The 14,235-nt window shown below is 41.2% G+C and overlaps 1 protein-coding gene across 2 annotated transcripts in view; it reads right to left on the bottom strand.

Moving 5' to 3' along the window:
- Positions 1-591: 591 nt before the first annotated feature.
- The window catches only part of LOC137424751 (T-cell surface glycoprotein CD4-like), a 57,466-nt gene continuing 43,822 nt past the window's right edge, over positions 592-14,235 (bottom strand). For both annotated transcript variants that reach the window (XM_078772649.1, XM_078772654.1), the window contains exons 6-8: positions 11,928-12,035; positions 5,900-5,955; positions 592-5,820 (exon numbers count right to left, since the gene is read on the bottom strand). In XM_078772649.1, coding sequence (XP_078628775.1) covers positions 5,713-5,820; positions 5,900-5,955; positions 11,928-12,035 — 272 coding nt within the window. In that variant the 3' untranslated portion in view covers positions 592-5,712. The remainder of the gene's footprint in view (positions 5,821-5,899; positions 5,956-11,927; positions 12,036-14,235) is intronic.

The raw sequence follows: 14,235 nt of genomic DNA, 5'->3' as shown, positions 1-14,235 counted from the left end.
CAAAATATCACAAAGACCATTAAAAGACCCCAAAGACCATAAAAACTCCAAAGATTGAAAAGACCCAGAAGACCAAAAAAGAACCCGAAGACCCAAAATACACTAACGACCCAAAAGACCCAGAGGAACTAAAAGATCCAGAGGACGCAAAAGATTCCCAAGGACGCAAAGACCCTGAGCACCCAAAAGACCCCGACGACTCCGAAGACCCAAAAGAAGAGTAATTATGTCTCTTCTATTGGAATGTAGACGATGGCTTGCAAACTGAGCCTCAAGGTTTGTGTCCAGAAGCGTTTTTGTTTTTTTATAACAATAAATACAAGGTGCGGGGTGGTGAAATTTGCTGCATGTTATGTACAACGCACCGTGCAGAGTAAACTGAGTGTCAATTTATGTCTGTAGGATGTCTAATAAATAAAGAAGATACAAGCACACCTGGCACTAGGCCCAGGCTTCAGACTTCCGCATGCTCACCGGGCTGGACTGTCAAAAACTGTTCCAACACGTCATTTTTGGCGGGCTTTACACCAGTCAATCAATATTTTCAAAAGCATATTTTCACAGAACAGGAACAACTGACAAAACACAATGTCAAATATACAATAAAATGGAATTTATTTCCACATGTGGATACATGAAGGAAAAACTTTGGAAAACTCATTCAATAGACGAAGCATGAAACAAACAAAAATATATACCGGAAGTTTACAATCACAATTTTGCATCTTTATGATAAAAGGAAGCTGTCTGTCTGTCGTGCTATAACTTGAGAAAAGATTAACGAATTTCAATTAAACCAATGACGGTGGATTCAGGGAACTCACAGGAAGGTTTGTGATGCAAAAGTGCTCCTGCTCAAATATTGTGAACTTGCAGTTTTCATCACATGAAAAACAAAAACCACTGAATCAAATAGAACAACTCTCTACACATTGCCAATCTTTGATTTTTACTCATCTTTGTACCAATTTCATCTCCCCTTCCCACCAACTGTCCTCTCACAATATTCAAAGGAAATTTCCTTGTACTTCAAAATAACCGGAGAGTTCACAGAACACGATATCCCACCCAGTGTTCAGGTATATGCAGTACTTCAATTTTAAAAGAACAATTTTAACGATCGTTTAAAAATCCAGATGTTTCATGCTATTGAAGTAGACCAGAAGCAGTTTCGAACACCATCATTATACACCGCCCCAATTGCACCATCTATCTATAATTCCAGTAATCTCTGTGTGTTTGTTTGTTTGTACGTTTGTACGTTTGTTTGTCTGTGACCGCTGTTTCTCGACAACCACGGGTCCGATATACTTTAAACTTGCCAGGTATATTGCTGGGGACCCGAGGATGTGCCTTTTCAAGGTTTCATATTAATCGGACAATTACTTACCGAGCTATGTCCAAAAAACGATTCAACCAATCAGAGAGCAGCGAGCTATCGCGTGTGCCGAACGTGGCGGACACACTCTGCCTCGGATGGCACATTTGAGAGCGTATTCATTTATTTCCCGTCGGCAAACTATGTTGGCGCTATGTTGGCGTTAAACGATGTTTTAAAACTAATTAAAACCCCGGGGGGATTGTCACTGTACTCGCAAGCCGTTCGCCGTTCGCTTTGGCGTTGCGAATAACCCAAAACATTTCATGCACCAAACCATTTCATGTAAAGCGTTCGCCGTTCGCTTTGGCGTTGCGAATGGACCAAAACATTTCATGGACCAAACCATTTCATGTAAATAGAGGGGGGGATATAATTTTAGATATAGATATAGTACGGGCATGCCCTAGTTGTTGAAATTGAAGCACTGCAAAACTGGAGGTTATTGGAAGTATTATGACAGATGATTTGTATTCTACTGTCGTGAAGTATATAATTCAATTCAAATAAAATAAAGATTGTAAAAGTCATATAAATAAATTAATTTTGGTGTTACCGCCATTTTCCGCAGGATCTATTACATCACCCTATCTAACATATGACATGAGTTCCACATGCCTGCTGTTTTTGGCCTTTATACAATCTTTAAAAACAGTAAGTTTCTTGTTTGGAATGATTTTCTATTTTGTTTGACTACCAGGCAGGGAGAGTAAAAATATTATCACTCCGGGACGAATTCAGAGCCAAGGTATGGTGAAACAAAGACTTGTCTTACTATTCAAGTTTCGATTCGCATTCAAAATACAATATTCGATTTAAATATGTTATTCCCCAATCATAAACTGATAAGATGGACATAAACCAATTGCTTTCGCTTCGCGTGTGCAGGGTAACAGTCAGAAACCAGAGAAGCTTGCAGATGCATTTGGCAAAATGCAAAGCTGCTATACAGTGGAGCGACAAACTATAACACATCGTGATTGAGATGTTGTGAATGAGGCAGATCAAGCAGATGGAAGGCGGCGGCGGTTAATTTTAAATCGACGAAATAACCTCCACTTCTATGATTCAAAGCAAAACAAGCTGGATGAAGGACTTCATTCCTCGTATACAAGGGAGATTGAATGAACCTTCTCATCCAAATTATAACATGAAATGATGAAACAACCTAATAAAATAGTTACATATTGATATTAGGGAATCACCCCCACACTCATGTTGTATTCGAGGGTATACAAGTTGAACGAGTGATAAGTACAAAGGCGGTGTTGGGAAATGGATCGTGAATAGTCGCGATGTTCAGAGAGTGAAATGCTTTTTTTTTAAAGCTTTAAAATGGCAAATTATCTTTATTTAATGCACAATCTTGTTACAGGAGTGAACTACTTTTCTAATATAAATGTGCCACCTCTTTCGCTCCAAGCTAAACTACTTTCTTTTCACTTTGAAGTTATATGGAGTTATATCAACTGTCCTTACAGCAGAAGTAGATGAATTCAACTGTTTCGACACAACTCCGTCTTTCATTCCAGGAACCGAATGTGTTACTCATTAATGGGCCAATAAAAATGGCGACACTTCCTGTGGAGACAGGATTAATGATGACTGACCAATACATTAACATTTGGCATTTAAGATTAGGGTAGAAACAGTAGTTAAAAACAATTGGACAAGCTGATGTTGGATACATGAAATAACATTGCTGTCGTATGGCTGAAGGTGCTAATGAAGACCTGATAATCAAACTCCTCGAAGAAGAAACTGGAGAAATTTTGCTACAAGTGCAAGCGATCAAAAATTTGAGGAAGTGTCAATCCTTTCCAGAGAAGGGTTGTGTGTTTCTTTGTCTATTAATATGCCAACCGAAGTGGAAGTTACCTCCAAACATCTAAAATGTCTATAACCACCTTTGGGACATAATATTAATATGTGAGTTAAGCTGGGCACAAGTGTTGCCAGGTCTGTCTCTGTGATGCCACGCAATGCCTCAGGGTTGACTCCTATTACCATCAAGGCAAATTTGGATGGGCACCAAAATGATACCTATAACAAGGAAACATCCCATAATCCCACTTTTTTTTCTTTATTCTGGAAGCACATCCCTGTGGGTTTGCATCATTGCTTGGGAGTGCGGCTCCGCTGTCGATGCATGGCCACTGTTGGTTTGGTCTAACTGAATTTCCTTTTTTTTGTATAATAAGTCGAGGCTCGTGTAAGAGCTAACACGTAGGACATATAATAAAGGGAGTGGGAAACAAGAGGGGGAGATAAAGGGAAGTACAACACCAGCTGAGAACATGGACATCAGGAGATCTGTGGAGGAAGAGAGGGCTGGGGTGGGGTACATGGGATAAAACAAATGGGCACTACGAGGAATTTCAGGAAAGAAAACGGAACTTGAAAAAGGTGGATTTGGGGTGTATTAATGGGAGTTGAAAAGATCAGGGTTTTGGAAAGGGGAAGATAAGAGATGGTGGTGAACAGCTGTTTTAAAGACCTGGAGGGAGGAGTGGGATTGAAGGGAGTGGGGGAGTTTGTTCCAGAGGCAGGAAAAAAGGGGAATTAAAGATAGGCCATCAGCCAGACCCCCAAAATAGGGTCCATTGGTACCAAAATGAGGGAGTAAGCCTAATATTGATTTTTGGATAGGTCTTTACCCCTAGAATATGAAAATATGTGATAGCAAATTCAACCATGTAGCTAAATGGGTGTTATCACCTCATTTTCAAAATGGCCGCCAAAATGCATGTTTTTCTATTAAAAACACCATGTTTCATATTCTTGTAGGAATTTGTAACAATTAGCATTGCGTTTTGAGATGTTTAAGACTTTACAACTCTCTTAAAGTATGAAATACATCATCTGAACTTTAATCCAAGAAGATAGAATCCAATATGGTGCCCAATTTCACAAAATGGCTGCCATCATAGCAACAACTTTATGCACAAAATATGCACGAAAATAACTGGCATTCAGTAGATTTGCAAGTATACACATGGAAAAAAGTATCGCACCACCACGTATTTTCGACATAGTGGAAATGTATCAATGAATTGATACATTTCACCCATTGAAATGTATCAATGGGTGATAACACACATTTAGCTACATCGTTGAATTTGCTATCACATATTTTCTTATTCTAGAGGTAAAAACCTTGTCAAAAATCATTATTAGCCTTACTCCCTCAATTTGGTACTGGTTGACCCCCCTAGCTGATAGCCTAAGAGTGAAGGTGAGCAGAGATTCTCGATTTTGGCAGTTTAACCATAAGAGGGTTGCTGGCAGATATTGTGTCCTGCAGGAATATTTGGGGGACAGAGCACAGAGAGAGCAGGGGGAACTAGGCCGGAGAGGAGTCGGTAGAAAACAGAAAGACCACAACCTGCCTGTGGTGAGAGAGTGAAAGGCCCTCAGAATCAGCTTCATCGCGGGAGATGCCAATGATTGTAAAAGCTTTGGTTTCTACAGCGTGAAGCCGGGCTGGGTGTGAGGCAGGAGCACCAGCCCAGAGGGGAGAGCAGTACTCCATCAAGCTGCGGATGAAGCTTTGTATGTGTTGAGGAGCTGAGAATTACCAAGAAAGGACCGCACGATGGAGGATGCCCAGTCGGCGACTGGATTTGGAGGCCAGCTTGGAAATGTGGATTTCCCAGGAAAGATCATGGCAGATAGTGAGACCCAAAAGCTTGAGTGACATAACTTCTTCGAGAGCATTGTTGAGAAAGTAGATGGGAGGGTTGTCCAGGTGGTCTTTTCGGACAGATATCGTGAGAGTGTGAGATTTGTCAGGATTGAAAGACATGTTCCACTTGTTTGCCCGGTTTGTGATTTTATCCAGGTCTGCATGGAGTGATGGGGCTGCTGCCTGCCGATCTGAGGGTTGAGATATGCAGCGGCAGAGTGGGGTCATCAGCAAAAAGATAGGATTTTCCAGTGAGTGAGAGAGATCATAAAGAGCAGAACAAGCACAGTGCCCAGAACACTGCCTTGAGGAACTCCAGCCTGGACAGGAAGGGGAGATCAGAGAATTCCATTTGGTGCCTTACGTTAACGACAACAGCAGAAGAAGTCTGCGAGCCACGTGTGGACATTCCCATGGATACCATTTGAAAAAAGGTATCAAAGACTACACTTATCTCTTAACACAATAACATCTGACTTAAGAAAAGGGCCTCTGCAAAGATCATCATGGTGTTCAGCCAATGGAATGTTCATACATTTTCAGCCAATAAATGAGATTCATTATTTAATTCGTGAAATTATTAAACAATAAGTCCAAGTAACAAAATGCGTTGTTCGTATCCTGCTTCAGCAACTTCTTTCTAACGTTTTTACAGTGTAGCATACTCAGTTGTGTCATCGGAATCTTCCACCGCCTCTGCTGTTATACTCTTGATGTGCACCGTGGAGTATTGCACTTCTTCTTCTTCTTCATTCTCCTGAAAATCCGAACAAGCAGTTTTTTATTTACTATTTTTTCCCATCAGATAAAATATTAAAGAAAAGAAAAATACTTACTGGGATATTTCCCCCATTCAGAGTTTCATTTGTTTTTATTTCATTCTGTCTTGCATCTGGCGGAAAGAAAAAAACGTTTTGAGCTTGTAAAATTAAGATACAAGGGGAAATAAAGTGATGGCAGGAAGAACTAGAATGGCAATCGGGAGAACACATACTTCCGTCAGGCTGAAGAGTTTATGTTTTGTATCCTACTTATAGGCCGGATCTGGATCCGGACCTGAACCAAGATCTAATTGCTTTTTCTTGTCCCCTAACCACCTCATCCATCTTTCATAATCCATCCACAACTTTTTCAAATATCATGCTATGTATCGTTTTTGACTCCATCACTCATGGTGAAGAATCACTGAAATATATATATATATAATTCTCGTATGGGTACAAAATCACCAAAAATGACCGCATCCCTATTCGGATCTTCACCAAAATCACAATGATTCGTCCTTGTCACACACCCAACTTGTCCACCAAGTTTCGTCCAAATCCTTCCATAACTGTTTGAGATATTGCTCCATATATCGGTTTTAGCCCAATCACTCGCTGGTGAAGATTAACTTTAAAAAAATTATCTGATGCGGATGCGGATTCGAAACTTCAGCAAAATTGAATCAATTCTTCCTTGTCACCAACGCAACCTGTCCATCAAGTTTCGTCCGAATCTGTCCTCCATTTTTTTTAAATATCCTGTTCACAGCAAAACAGACAGTGGGAAAAAGACAACATCCGCCCACCTCCGGTGGCGGAGGTAACCAGACCGGTGTAGCAGGATTCTCTCACTCCCCTAAAATCTCACTCTAGAGTGATTCTGTCCAAGGATAAAACACTCTAGAGTGAACTATTCCTAGGACTGGCACACTCTAGAGTGTAATTATCCTAGGACAGAATCACTCCCCCTGTCAGGATCAACACACTCCCTCCAGGATCAAAGCACTCCCCTTTAGGATAAAGTCAATCCCCCAGAAAGAATGGAAAGATATATTTAGTTACTTTGGAAATATAACTCACAGGATGTTAGATATCGTTGCAATGATCAACAGAGCTTTTACTATGTATTTTAGTGTATACCGTGTGAGCATGTGCATCATATTGTCGGATCTTAATGTTAAATTGTTGAATACATGTACTATATTTGAGCCCATCATTATTTCAATACAACAAAAGAAGACACGAGTCCCGTTTTCCCCGTATATTTAATCAATACTCCCGTTCATTTATATTCACATGAGAGTTATTATGCTTTTTTTTTTGTTTTTTTATATCATGCAGTGTACTTCATTTCATATCTATATGTATAGGGTTAGGGTTAGGGGTAGTAAAGTTATAGCAAAGTAAAGTTATTGAACGTAACTTAAAATGACATATATGTTGAAATGAAAATATCCTTTTCGTATAAAACATCGTAAATGTATCGTAATGATTACTGCGAATGCTCTAATATCAAAATATATAGTTATTTGAATGTTAAATTTATACTTTTCTTTATTTGATTTACCCAGTTTAATACAGGGATGCGAAAAACATTGTATTTTTATTTTTAGGGAGAGACGTTTACAAAGGACATCATTCTGCCCTGTTTATAAATTCATTTATCATTTTATGTTCATATTCATTAACTTTGTCATGGCTGTATGTCATTACCATGCAATACATATTGTTTAAATCACAAAATATATAGGGGGAGTGTTATAATCCTGGGGTCATTTGATCCTGCAAGGGGGAGTGTTAAAATCCTAGGGGGAGTGATTTCATCCTGGGGAGTGATTTTATCCTCCTACACCGGCACTCGGAGCGTATACCTCTGTCAGGCTGAACAATTTCATACTTTGTATCTCACTGGTAGGCCAGATACCTCACTGATTCATTCAGTGGCGATGGTTAGTGGCAAGAACTTGATCACATGTGCTGTAGCTTCGGCGAAAGACTGCTTGAGTCTGCACGATATGAATGGTCACATCAAAATTAATAATAGGCTGTCGGCTCCTTTCGCAATTGAGAAGGGCGTGAAGCAGGGCTGTGTGTTTGCACCAACCTTGTTCACATCGTTTCTTGCTGCTGTTTTTGAACACTTCCTTGTGAAGGATGGGCCGAGTGGTATTTTTTTATTAGTGTTTGAATTGATGGTGGATTTCTACCCCGCATACGCAAAGCGAAAAGCGGCATTAAACAATTGGGTCACGTCCATCCGTCCGTCTGTCTGATTGTCTTATGAGTTTATGAACGAGGAACAACTTATTAATATTGAATGTTATATTTTGAACACGAATCGGAACATGAATCGGAAGACAAGTCTGCTTTTGGCTCTGAATTCGTCCCAATCGCACAAGCGCAGAGAGTGAGATTTTGTCCTCTGTTTGCCTTTCTGATATTCAAACAAAATTGAAAATCATTCCAAACAGGAAACTTACTGTTAGTTACTAATAACCATGAATATGACATATACAATCTTTATTTTATTAAAATTGAATGTGTTTGCACCAACTTGAAGACTGAAGTACTTGAAGACTGTATAACACAAATCGCCTGTCATAATACTTCCAAGAACCTCCAGTTTTGAAGTTCAATCGACCCTCAACATTCGCGGACCCTGCGCGTATTTGCGGTTCATCACATGTGACCTGCTTCTACATTTGTGCTTCACGTATTCACAGTAAAATAAACAAAAAACATTTTTTATAATTACTTCAGGACTGGTCTACTATATACACTGCCACTGATATTCAGTTTGGGAATTCTTCTCCAGAAACCTGCTCTCTTTTATGCACAGATTCATCGCATCTATTCAATTATCTGAACCATACATCCTCCTACTCTTGGTACTCTGAATTCTGTGGTGAGGTAGTTGCTTTAAAACGACTTGCATTCTCCTGGAAGGCAAATCCAACCGAAGACAACCTCAGATCATTCCACAAACCTTGCAAAAAGTAAAGAGTGTGTCCACTCTCTGGAGCGCCAGAAAACAACATGTATCCAACCATAAGATTAGCAGGTCATTGACAAAAGTGTTGGGGGCTCGCACAGATCTCTGTGATTGGTCATTTTTCTGATTTCCCCATGAGCTCAATTTGCTGTCAAATACGACTTGAAACTTTCTGTTTCAGAAGGTTGGGTGCATATCCTGTGTATCCCAGTGTCGAAGGACTTCTTTTTATCCCAGTGTTTTCATTTTCAGTGGCGATGGTTTGGCTTTCGATCACATGTGCTGTGGCTTAGGCGAAAGATTGCTTGAGTGTCACTCAAAACATATTCCACTGTAGGAATTCTTCACAGAAGGATTAATCGCTTAAGCCGTTGATAACTACAGCTTTGCAGAGTTATTGGTTGGTAATTGCAAACGTGAGAATGATATCTCCCTGGTTTTAGGGTTGCAATCACTTTGGCTTTCGGTCATACATTTGCAATCCCATAATCCAAGATAATATGAGACAAACTTGGCAAGCTATTTTCTACACTTAGGGCAAAGGGTTTTTCAGAAAATCTGGGGACATGTAATATCAACACCACTGCCTTTTCCTGAATTCATACAATGCAAGCATTTTATATCTCTTCCGTTGTAATTGAAGGATTGATTAATAAGTAATTGCTGTAGTTTAAGTTTCTGACATTTACTTGTCCCTTTTCTTCCAAATCTTCTTTTCTTCCTTTTCTTCCAAATCTGAAAGTCACAAATGCGCACATGGAAGCTGTGATAATTGAAGATTTACTGAGAACTCGAAATATGGTAACCTTCCCATGCCAATCTGTTTTCTGTATCACACTGATGTTCTTGGAGGAGGATAAGTGAAGGAAATGGTCTTGGTTCAATCTAATGAACATCCAGGTCTCACCATCAGCCATGACCTTTCATGGGCCGACCCAGCAGCAAAGCCGGTTGCCAAAGCCAGCCACAGACTAGGTATCCTACGTCAATCCAAATCTTAATTGGAAAATCAGAGCGACTCTCAATCTTCAAGGCCTTTGTCCAAAGCACAATCAATGGAGTACTGCTCTCCACTATGGACTGGTGCTCCAGCATCACATCTGTCTCTACTCGGTCTGTGGATTCCAAATCTCTCAAAACTATTGGAATCTCCCCTATTAAGGCCAAAGTAATAGGTCTGTTGCTGTCAGATTGCAGACAAAATACTGGTCTCTGTTTTCTCTAACATCTATTCATCAACATTGCTCCCTCCTCTCTATCAGTCCTCCAACCCTCCCGATATATACCATTATGCATGCATTCTTCCAGAAACCCCCTCCTGATTAAACTTCCAAAATCCAGGCTTACTGCACACCTCGACTTTTTTTTATTCCTTGCTTCTCCCATCGATGGAATCACACTGCAGGCTGTTTTGCGCACTCTTCCCTCCAGGACTTCAAACAAGCAGTGTACCACCTGCCATCTATTGTCCTCTCAAATTCTGACCCATGATATGTAAACTTTTCAGCCGAGCAGAGGTATGCGCTCTACCGAATGCCATTCTAGTTCCACGACAGTGATGTAGGTAGAAATTAAGAGGTCATGGTCCACCGCCTTTCAAACAGTCGACTTTCTTTTAAAAGATCAACAAATTATGTATTAATGGCGTTAGAAGTCCTCAGACAGAGATACTAGCAATAGTCAACGAAAAGCCAAGGGTTTTCTATAATTTATCAACAGAGAGGTATCTAGAGCTGGTAAGAAAGAAACATCTTTTGACTATTCATTTATACACTTGCATATTGAAAGATTTAAAACGTTGGCATTTCTTGGATAATTGTGCCATGCTCTGAGAACATTTTGAACGTCTTGTTTGATTTGTAATCTTATATAGTGTGAATATTGTTACGTTTATGGGGGGAGGTTTGAGAATATCGTAGTAAAGGTGGGATTGCTTACGAATAGGATGGACCGGACCGTGTGACATGTAGGAGGAGCATTTTGATGTAATAAGTAGGGAAAATGTAGCTTAAGGTTGCATTTAATTGTGCATCATATGGGGGTGATGCCGTGTTACTTAGTAGTAAGGATTAAGGTTAATTTCCCTTCTTCGTCATACCCCCTGTGGCCATCCGTAACATTTATAACATCAGCCGACTAAGCTATTCACGCTCCAATGGACATGATAAGGCAAAGACCCACCTATGAGAGACAGAGCTGCAATGGTTTGATGGGTGGGGAACAGGGCCGGCAGGCGACTCCTCACCCCCTCCCCTCCCCCACTCCCCCGAGTGACGCGGCCCGATAACGTTGACGGGAAGAGCGTGAGCAAAAAAGCAATGGGGAAAAAGAAGGTTCGAGAGAGAAGAGAGTGTTTTGAGTGTGCCAGTGTAGAATCTTTTTCTACTGTCCCAGGGGTGCTGCAGGACGTATTTTCCTTTCCCCAAGAGGAGGACTATTATTCCAGTTATCACTCAAAAAAGATTGTGGAACCTTGAGACTGGAGAGAAAGAGGACCGTCTACACCACTCGCCTCAATCCCGGGTGACCGCGGCGGTCTCGATGTGCGGTTTTGGTTCACCATTTTCTGGGCTTCACGCCTGTGTGGCTTCAACGGCTGCTGACTTGCCACGGGATCCATTTGGCCCAGCTGAGTGCCGGAGCGTGTCTTTTATTTTCTTGCTACACCCTGTGTGTGACTTTGTGTCTGTGTGAGAGAATCCTTGCCGTTGCATTTTTACCTCAGTACTTCTTTTATTTATTCTCATTCCGCACCTTATTTTGCTGTGAATAATTACTGTTACGTTTTTGTTGTGTTATTGGTGGGTTCGGAATAAACTCGTGTGTTCGTGAGAATAAACGCTTTGTGGTTCTTCAGTCCCTGACCGTCAGAACAGCCATAATTGGCTCACCTCGGGGATTAAAGCTGGGTTTCGCTCATCTGTCCATGGCTCGGTGGTAACCAGCTATGGACAGGACAATATAAATTTGCACTGAATGTAGCAAAGCCCACAAGCATATATGTTGGAGTATTTAACAATAGGAGATTCTTCCTCAGATACTGTATATTAAACCCGAAAGTAAATGTATATTGTGAAAGAAAAATGATTTACAATGCAGGGTTCGTACCTTTCTTTCTCTGCTTGTTCCAAAACAGAAGCATGGCAATGATCATGACTAGGAGTACAAACACTGCAATGCCAATTCCCACCTGCAACCAATTCAATTGTCGTTTCACTGCAGAAAAACATTTACAACAAAACGGTGAGGCGTGTATTGGAAGAATCTTGTTTGTACCACAAATATTGAAAGAATGAATGAAGGTAAAATTGAGGAACTGTATACTTTTTAACACTAGAAACACCTGCTCACCACAGGAGCAGTCTTGGAGATATTGAAGGAGAGATATTGGGGGAGTTGGAGCAAATGTATTTTGGGTTGTGGCTATTAATCCCCATCTTCAGCAGGGTTCAGTGAACCACTTGTACTGTGCCACATGTAGAGGCAAGATCAAAAGCCATTTTCCCCCTTCTGAGCACAGTGCCAGGGGTGCATGGAGAGAGGAGAGGTTGTGCCCATAACCTGACCCTTAGTACCCCCCAGCACTTATGCAAACTTTAGTAGAGATTGACCACTTGTGGTTTTTTACCCTATGATATGCAGACAGACACAGACCCACAAATAATTGCCTTGTTTTTTGTTGTAGTTAGCCCCATGAGTCAAAAGACTCACCCATCACTGTTTGCAGAGATAGGATGCATGCCAGGTGTGCAGTGCATTCTATCCAACTCCGAGAGGATGCAGTACCAGTCATTCATGCACCCAGGTGTGTACCAATTGCTCGCAAGGGAGAAGCTAGAAGCAGAACTCGACAGAAAAGAGATTTATCAAGAAGGGTGGTCATAATGGGTTGGGGAATGTGCTGGGATTGGGTTGGTTGATTGAGCATCTCCATCTCATCTGAAATGTCCCAAATATAGCGCAGTGCCTCAAAGAGCCCAACCAAATCCTACTGCCTGGCTTCTCCTACCGACCCTGTTTCTTACTAAAGGCAGATGGTTTCGGCAAATCCCCGGCACCTTAAGACGGGGTCCTCTGGGAGGGTCGAGCTTGTTAACCTTGGTCGGCAGTCAACCAAAAATGGGGGTAAAGGTACTATCTGTTGTCTTGAAGCAGACTAATAACCCATCCCAGCCCTTTTTTGTACTGTGAAGAGCCAAACTTTCTATATTTGTCTTGCTTCGGTGTTAGGGGCTAGTTGTTCCATTTTTGAGGATGGTAGTTTATCGTTACATTCATGTACCTGACACTTAGTACCCCCAGCACTTAATGCAAACTTTAATAGCCCTGTGTTTCACAACCTGAGTCTGATCACTCTGAAGGGTGCAGGTTAAAGACATACTGCAGGTCATGGCACCCGTTAATATAGGATCCTGAACTCAATGGTAATACATTGAGCGGATGATCCATCAGCGTTTGTAAAATGCCAGGGTAGCTGCACTGCCATGGACATGCATGAATGGTGGCCCTTGCATCTACTTCCGGTTGCATTCCCAAGGCCATCAGGGTGCCTCTGCTCCGGCTTGGGGTTCATTTGGGGTCTTGACGTCTCTCGTTGGTTGGTATCCCCATATGCCGGTTTTAGGAGGTGGGATGAAGTTCTCCCAGAACTCAAAATCTGCACCTCCTTTTTCGGTGAATGATCGTTATTCATGAACCAGATTGTGAAACTTCATTCTCACAGCTTTTTTCCAAGGGCTCCTTTGAGAATCCTCACTGAACCTCTGACAGCCTCCACCCGTGGCTCTTTTGTCTTGATGTTTTGTCTTCATTGTGGCCTTGCACATGACGTAGATTGGTGAACTAACGATCCTTTTTTCCCCTTCTTTCGTCCTCTATATAATGTAACACTATGACTATTCAATCTAATGAAACTCGGTCCCAATCTGCATTTCAGGTCCCGCCACCAAGGGCACCTAAGGATATGCCTCTAAGTATCTGCTATACTAATATTTGGGGGGTTCGTGGCAATTTGTCTGCCATCCAATCATTCTTGAAACTGAATTTTCCGGATCTGCTTACTCTTTGTGAAACTCGTCTCCATGCTAAGGTGTTATCTAAATATTTTGCCGCGCCTTGCTATACACTCCATTAGCTTGATTTTATCCCCTTCACATGGTTTGTGTTTTTATGTGCAAAGAGCAAGAGACTGTAACTGGATTGAAGGGGAGTGCTTCACGGTCCCTCATTTTTCTGTAAATAATTGAAATGCCATACATTATATTAGTTTTCCATTCTATTGCAGAAGTCGGTGTACATGTGCTATTCATCCATCAACTCTAATTATCATCAGTTTTCATCATGTACATATCGTGTTCGTCCAATATGTCTGCAATGTCAACACTTGCAAGTTTATGTAATGTGCAATTATGGTCCA

Source organism: Myxine glutinosa, chromosome 1 (genome assembly GCF_964187855.1).
Source record: "Myxine glutinosa chromosome 1, kmMyxGlut1.1, whole genome shotgun sequence".
Lineage (NCBI taxonomy): Eukaryota > Metazoa > Chordata > Myxini > Myxiniformes > Myxinidae > Myxine > Myxine glutinosa.
This window is presented reverse-complemented; position numbering and strand designations above follow the sequence as displayed.